The following is a 7,889-nucleotide window of genomic DNA, read 5'->3' as shown; positions in this document are numbered from 1 at the left end:
GGAAGATATTGGCTGCGTCATTGCCAACTTTTCCCTGAGCTTTTGTAATATTTCAGGGCAAAAAAGAATTGCACTGGAGGAGATCAAGCCAGCATTGAGAAAGTGGGGTAGGGGGAGTAGAACTCAACATAAGGAAGGCGAGAGTCCTCACAAAAGAATACAAATCGACATCCGTGACCTCTGGTGTACCAGGCAACGGTTATCGAAATACATTACAATTGTATCATACCAATTTCGTACAAAATAGTATCTTGTTGGTTCCCAAAGTTTTTGTTCCTTCATTTAATAACCCAGCCTGGAAATGTTTCACTTTGTCAAATGATGACGGCTGGACAAGAACAACTGAGTGCAATGTGTGACAGCTTTTAAAAGTACAAGCGGGCCTAGACAGAAATCAACGCATGTTTACCCGAAAAGTGGCAAATGCATTTGTTTTATGATTGTTGCCGTGGTGGTTATACAACACGATGAGCAACAACGGTAGTCATCAGTGATACCTTGATAGAAGTGAGAAAGATGCTTGTTTTTGCTGTGCTAAGATGCTTTGCTTTTTATATCAAGACGTAAATGCAAGCGACCAATATCCGTGGAAAAATCAGGTGTTGGGGGTAGGTTAGGTCGACCTTTTTGGCTGAGCCCCCAGACCGATTTTAGAAAAGCAATTCCGCTGATTATGCCAAAAATCAGGCCAGGGCCCTAGCCTTTCACACTAATGACAACATCTTGGACTTATCTGAGTATTGCACTACCTGCGTCTAAACTTATCATGGTCTGCTGTCATGTGAAAGGCTCGAGGGCTAGGACAAAGCCTTGTGAGGCGCTGGGAATCAGGTACTTGACTCTAGATAAAGAATGGCTTGTCTCATATTTTGACTGTCATGTGTTGCAAGTTAAGCTGGCTGGGATCGATTCGCTGAAATCGTAACATATCTGGTGTGAAATTTGCCACTTGCATATTTGGGTTTTATGGTATGAACAAAGATAGTCGAACGCATCGCTAATTCAATAAAAAAAAAATGCAGTGAACGCATGCTAATTCGGCTCACAGTGATGCCTCCTTACCTGCAGCATTGACGGCGACTTAGTGGTCACATTCCGCGGGGTTTTGGCTATTTTGATGGTGTCACGACATTAGTGCTAAGGCAAAATCTCCTACCGGCAGGAGTGCTACATCATTTATATGAGACATGACTTCTACTGCAAAAACTTGAAGAGATTTCACTTTTTCGCGACATCATTTCTACTGTAAATACCTACACACGACAAAAACTCTGCTGCAAAAATGCATGCTTGTCATTTCTTATGCAGCTAAAACTTTATATAAGTCTTCCTTATGCGCCACATTACTTCTGTTGCAAAAACTCATGCACATGTGTAATACACGGGAAGCTCCTGAAAAATATGCTTGTCATTATTCCACCGCAAATACTAATTTAGCAGCTCTCACTTATATACAACATTTCTAGCGCTGCAAAACTCATGCTCGACAGAGTACTAGGACATCAAAACATAATTGCAAGAACGCATACCAGTCATTGCCTCTACAGCAGACTGGGCCACAGGTCATTGCTGACGCACTAATATTGTGTATAGGTTTTTGCAGTAGAAGTAATGCCGTGTATTGAAGCGCTGATGATAACAAGATTTTGTAGCAGAGTCAATGTCGGTTATCAGTTTTTGAATCCAAAGTTTTGTCGTGCAGCACTAATGTCACGCATAAGTATTTGCAGTAGAAGTAAAGTCGTGTAGGTAATGGCTATATATTTTGTCTTGTGTGTTGTGTTGCTATGCCTGTATGTGTCCAGATAAATACCAGCCTGATAGTGCGAAATAAAATATTTTGCTGCATTATTATATTATAGGTGCCTAATGATGCTTACAAACTTTTTTAGTACACGTTTTGTGGCGTAGCACTAATGCCTGCTTCAGTTTTGCGTCAGAAGTAACGTCGTGTAGTTGTAATGACTGTTTAAGTGTTAACGGAAAACGTAGTGTTATAACGCTCCTGCCGATAGGAGGTTTTGCTGCAGTGGTTATGCAGTGGAACTCAGTTTGATTGCTCGCCCAATTCCTTATTGACATACGACCCGAGCTCCGCCCACTGAGATAACGTCGTACCTAAATTTCAATATAGAACGCTTTCAATGTCAAATATGGGCACAAGAACAATCAGCTGATCCAGCCCAATGTAGACATATAGCGCGCAGGAATGGCGTTTCGTAAGTTAATGAGGAAGGCCGGTGCTCTTTTGAAGGGGTTGGCCAGTGGGGAGATCCGTTTCGGGCTGGGCGGCAGGGGTTGTGATCCGCGTGGCGCCTCACGGAAGGTGACATCTAAAATTTCCAGTAGAATACGGCTACAAGAAAAGTAATGGCGAACAGGCCTCTTATGGTGAGATACTCGTTACGTTCGGTGGAAAGGCAACGAGAGGTATCGGTCATGTTGCCGTTCTGCCCCCAGCCCCAAATAACGTAAACTATTGGGCCTGCAAGCTAATGGTTTCTAAGAAAGCATGCATGTAAATGATGGGTATCTATGTTTGGTGTGTGTTGGATCTATGCTTGTAGTTATTTTTGTGTCAAAATATTTTTTGGGAAATTTTGCCTAATGTTCCCCTAGCATCATCATAAATCCCTGAATCTTGTCCCTCTGTGTGCTGAAATTGGTGGCGAGCATGCAACAGACTGAGTGTTTGAACTATCAGTGTACATGCACTGAAATTTTTTGTGGTGATTTTACTACCATGCTGGACATGTTGGATATCACATGCTTTTTCGCAGTCTGGTGTCCATATTACCCTGGCTGGATTTAATGTCTAAAGTTCAGTTGATGTCATTTAAATGCATTGTCTGAATTATTGGATGTTTTCCACAGGTTGGAATCATTGGTGGCACTGGATTTACAAATCCAGAAGTGCTTGGTGTTCAGGATCCAAAGGATGTTGAGCTTGAAACACCTTTTGGGAAACCTTCCAGCCCTCTGCTCACTGGAACCTTGTCAGGTGTGAGGGTGGCTGTGCTAGCCAGGTAAGATGTCTTACCAACTTGTCTCTTTGTGACATCTCTGTATATTAGCTAGCTGCTACCTGCGTAAACATTGTCACAGCCTTGTAAAAGTGCCAGGTTGTGATATTGTTTTTTGGGTCTTGCATGACAGAATGTTGGGAGAGAAGTGTTTGGATTTATCTGTTTTGGCGATGCATAATGGAATAACTAGGACATGACAAATGAATTCAGTAATCAGCTAATGTTCTAGATTCTGGATATCCCCCTGCATTTGGCTATGACTGCACTGGCTGTGAGGCCTCTATTTCAACTGATGTGCTTAGCATTAACTTAGAGACATGCTCCTATTGCTGCCTTTTGGCATTTGTGTTTTAGCTATAAACTTTTTTCTACATTTTGATTACTCATTGTACATCAATTTAGGCAAATTGCATCAAACTTTAGAATCAAGTTAACAAAGTGAACAAAGCTAACAAAGCCAATAAGCTAACAAAGCCTCCAAGCCTATGAACCTGCAATTGCCAAAGTGACCCCTTACCCACCCTGTGGTCATCTCCTCCCTAGCCTTCCCCTGTGTCCAGCCCCTAATTGCTTCACCCAACTGTATGCAGTGCTGGCTTGTGCCACTGTTCATCATCCTCTTCCGGCAGGCATGGCCGCCAGCACACCATAATGCCCAGCCATGTCAACTACCGCGCTAACATATGGGCACTGCACCAGCTGGGCTGCACGCACCTGGTCGTGTCGACCGCGTGTGGCTCGTTGCGCGAGGAGATCCGGCCCGGCCAGCTCCTGCTGCTCGACCAGTTCATCGACCGGTGAGCGGCGCCCGATCAGCGGCCGCCCGGCTACGGACCGGGTGTGGCCGCTACTGAGCTTGGTGTAGTGCACAAAGGCATCACAGGTGTCAAAGAAGACCTTCAACCTTCAGGCCGGAGGATGTGGCATTGCTTTCGCTTGATCGGGCATGGAGCTGCTCGGACATTGCAGAGAGACTGGCCAGCTTCGTCGCGAGGCCATAGCCAGCAGTGCTCGTCATCCCCTGATACGGGCTGTGGCTGTGACGCACAGTCCTCGGCGATGTAATCAAACAAAGGCTCACCATCGGCTGGCAGCGGCGCCTGCGGTCCGTTCACGCTGCCCGTGACATCCACCGTTCGCCACAGGACCACCAAGCGGCCGCTGACGTTCTTTGACGGCACGTGCGCCAGTTTCGCCGGCATCTGCCATCTGCCGATGGGCGAGCCCTTCTGTGGCCGAACCCGGGCCGTGGTGCAGGCGGCGGCTGACGAGCTGGGCATCACCCTCCACCCCAGCGGTGAGCGGGCCTCGCTGATGTCTGTACTCGGTCTCCGCCGGACCGGAGAGGGAGCGGCATAGCTCTCCACCGACGGCCGGGCGCAGAGGCGCCTCCAGATGCGGTGTGTGTGTGTGTGTGTGTGTGTGTGGTGCGCTTTGCATAGCGCAGAAGCGGGCCAATAGTTGACGGCTTTTGGCCCTTGATCGAGAGACCGCGTGATCAGTTCCCATCTTGGGCCATTTTGACTTGTTCCAAATTTGGAGAGAGCAGATGGTGCCACGCTTACACGCGGGTCTCTACCACAGGCACCACGGTTTGCATCGAGGGCCCGAGGTTCTCGACCAAGGCCGAGAGTAACCTGTTCCGGAGCTGGGGCTGCGACGTTGTCAACATGACCACCGTGCCCGAGGTCAGTGGCGGCTCGACTCCGGCTGGGGAACGAACGAACTTTTCTGCCGGAGCGGCCGATGTCGGACAAGTCGTAATAATATGTCTGTTGGCCAACGTGAACTTCCGCGGAAAAAGAGTTGCGGTCGTGTTGTGCATTTACACCAGCTGGCGTGACCCCCTGTCTTGACTCCCTACCCCGCATCGGCTGGTGTTTCCAGCTCACAGAGCGCGATGCTCCCTGTTACCACACCTTCCCGTGCCCGTACTGGACGCTTGTCATTTGGTGCCCGTCTGCACGCGTGATTCTGCTCTCGACCACAACCGTCGCACGGGCTCGTCTACCGTCCGGCCCACGTGCGTATGCCGGTAATTCTCGACGTCTCCCGGCCGCCGCCCTGACGCAGCGCCGCCGCCAGGTGACCCTGGCCAAGGAGGCGGGGCTGTGCTACGCGGCCATCGCCATGCCCACCGACTACGACTGCTGGCGCCCGGACCAGGCGGGCGTGGGCGTGGCGGACGTGATGGCCGTGTTCCGTGCCAACGTCGACTCGGTGGTGCGGCTGCTGCGCGAGCTCGTGCCCCGGCTGGCGCTCACCGACTGGGACGAGCAGCTGCGCCAGAACAGGGTGAGCGCGCGCCCGCCGGCGCCCAGGCGGCGGCGCAGGCGGGCCGGCGATGGGCGCCGTGCCTGTGGGACGAGCGGATCCCGTGTGGTCCGGATGGCTCCCGTCATACAAACGGGTCCCGCGATACGAGTGGGTTCCATGATCGAGCGGGTTCCATGATAGGAATGGGTTCCGTAGTGCGAACGGGTCCCGTGGTGCAAGTGGGTCCCGTGGTGTGAGTGGGTCCCGTGATACGAATGGGTTCCGTGGCGTGAGTGGCTCCCGTGGTGCGAGCGGGTCCCATGGTTCGAGCAGGTCCCGTGATACGAGTGGGTCCCATGATACGAGTGGGTCTTATGATACGAGCGGGTCCCATGATACCAGTGGGTTCTGTGATACGACTGGGTCCCGTGGTGTGAGCGGGTCCCGTGGTGCGAGCGGGTTCCGTGGTGCGGGCGGGTCCCATGATGCAAGTGGATCCCATGATACAAATGGGTCCCGTGGTGCGAACGGGTCCCGTGGTGCGAGCGGGTTCCGTGGTGCGGGCGGGTCCCATGATGCAAGTGGATCCCATGATACAAATGGGTCCCGTGGTGCGAACGGGTCCCGTGGTGCGAGCGGGTCCCGTGTGGTGTGAGCGGGTCCCGTGTGGTACGAGGGATGGGTAGAGGACGTCGGAGGACGAGCGGCGCCCGCCACCATTGGTTTTCAGCTGGCGCGCTGGTACGCACGGGGAGCAGAGCGATGCGGGCAGGCGTCCTGCTGTGTTGGACGGGGGTCGCTGACAGTGATGGCTGGTTGAGGCGCAGTCTACCGGGCATGCGGCGTGTAGAGTGGGTGATGCTTCCCCACGTCGCAGCCCGCAGATGTTCGTCCTACGGGCATTGTGTGTTCCGACAGATGACGCGCACGAGACGTCTCCGGTTGCTGCATTTTCGTCAATCACGAGGTGTGGGTGGGAGGCTATTTATGTTTGGTGATGAAAGGCGAACGGAGTTTGCGGCCCTCCATAAACCGCGGTCGTCGGTATGCTGACCGGTATTTATTGCTGGCATGCAGTTATTTATCCTTACTGCATGCGCTTAAACCGCAATAATCGCTTCCTACTTGAATAACCGTAAACGCCATCATTTTTGTCGCTCCGCATTCACCTCACATTCTCATGAAACTGAGGTCGTTTAACAGCTGCGTGAATTCGTTGCGCATAACGCACGCATGGGAGCCAACGGCAGGTACGTGCCGCTCTGCGGCTCTAGAGGGGCATTTGGTCGGCCGTGGTGCCGGCGCCAGGGACGCGGCCGCACCAGCGGTGTGCGGGACGGGACCGCTGACCGGGCTCCGCCTCCGCTCCAGGACACAGTGGCCGACAACACCATGCTGCCGGACCACTAGAGCGCGGCGGCGGGCGGTTCGGGCCGGCGGCGCCGCCTCTGGCCCGGTTGGAGGCCGGCGGCGGTGGGCGCCGGTGCGCCGAGTCCTTCTGTCCAGAGGTGGAGGGAGGCGGCCAGTCCCGCCTCCCACACACAAATCGCCGCGGGTCGCGCGCCCAATATCTGGCCGCCATTTTTGTAGCTTTTTTTGGTAGCAATGGACCTATAGTAAGCATTATTGGTACGCGCAAAGTCTTTGTCGTGTTAATGGCAATACTCACAGAGCGGGAAGATGGCACTCTTTGCCGTGGCCAACACCGAATGGGGCGTAGTTTGTTTAGCATTCAGTTTAGTAGTATAGTAATATTTAGTTTAGTTTTGTATTTAGTTTAGTAGTATATTCATATTTAGGTAAGTTTAGTATTAAGTTAAGTAGTATTAGTTTAGTTTTTGTCACATTCCATGAGTTCAGGATATACCTCGGTTTTGCTCGTGAAGCATGTTAAACACAGTGCAGCGGAAGGGTTTTGAAGGAGCTATTCCCATGATCAGGTATGTATCAGCTATCAGGTATCAGGCATGATGGTGCGCGGTAAGCCCTGCAATACTGTACAAACGAAGCACATTCGGCTTGTCTGAAGACATCATGCAATTTCCAGAGGTATATGACGTGCTGTTGGCATTTTCTTCGCGTATGGTTGCGTGCATTTAATCAAGAGCCTATTTTTATCCGGGATCCTAGCAATGGTCGAGATGTCTGTGCCTTGGTCCATTATCCGAGCACCGTAAAGGTGCACGATTTTGTAATACACGTGCAGCTACTTATTGCGTGTTGATCATGCAAAAGTGATACTCAGAAACGTGCCGAACACGGTGCCGGCAGCGGCGGCTAGTGATTCAGGCGAATGAGGCGAGCACGCGACTTAGCACTGCGCGCGGGCGTAACAAGTGACAAGACGCATGGTCCGCCCTGTTTCGGCTGGCGTCCGCCAGGTTCGCGACGCTAGAATGATGTGGCGCAGGTATTGTCCGGCGGTGGCACCGCGTACTGGAGCCGGCATCCAACACGCGGCCCAGCCAGGCAGCCTCGGAAGGTCGCCGTCAAGGTCACTGCCATCGGCACGGACGGACCCGTTTGTGTCCTGGTCGAATGTCTAGCTGGCGTCGACGCGAAGGCGCTCATACCTCACGGCACGCCCCCGGCGGCCCCCTGCCTCGG

The 7,889-nt window shown here is 52.2% G+C and overlaps 1 protein-coding gene across 1 annotated transcript; it reads left to right on the top strand.

The window, feature by feature from the left end:
• Nucleotides 1-2,272: 2,272 nt before the first annotated feature.
• Nucleotides 2,273-7,493, top strand: LOC119110663 (S-methyl-5'-thioadenosine phosphorylase). The gene is made up of 7 exons (XM_037234564.1): nucleotides 2,273-2,391; nucleotides 2,875-3,026; nucleotides 3,656-3,823; nucleotides 4,172-4,323; nucleotides 4,611-4,714; nucleotides 5,112-5,321; nucleotides 6,654-7,493. Exons 1-7 carry the CDS (start codon nucleotides 2,371-2,373, stop codon nucleotides 6,690-6,692), a joined length of 846 nt encoding a protein of 281 aa, XP_037090459.1. The 5' UTR covers nucleotides 2,273-2,370; the 3' UTR covers nucleotides 6,693-7,493.
• Nucleotides 7,494-7,889: the final 396 nt, after the last annotated feature.

Source organism: Pollicipes pollicipes, unplaced genomic scaffold (genome assembly GCF_011947565.3).
Source record: "Pollicipes pollicipes isolate AB1234 unplaced genomic scaffold, Ppol_2.1 Scaffold_7231;HRSCAF=8579_pilon_pilon_pilon, whole genome shotgun sequence".
In the NCBI taxonomy this organism is placed as follows: Eukaryota; Metazoa; Arthropoda; class Thecostraca; order Pollicipedomorpha; family Pollicipedidae; genus Pollicipes; species Pollicipes pollicipes.
The sequence above is the reverse complement of the archived record's forward strand: the minus strand, read 5'-3'. Positions and strand labels throughout refer to the sequence as shown.

Coding starts and splice junctions, on each gene's coding strand:
- LOC119110663 (XM_037234564.1), top strand. CDS start 2,371: ATGGCGAACAGGCCTCTTATG. Junction 2,392..2,874: donor TGGCGAACAGGCCTCTTATG/GTGAGATACTCG, acceptor TGTTTTCCACAG/GTTGGAATCATTGGTGGCAC. Junction 5,322..6,653: donor AGCAGCTGCGCCAGAACAGG/GTGAGCGCGCGC, acceptor CCTCCGCTCCAG/GACACAGTGGCCGACAACAC.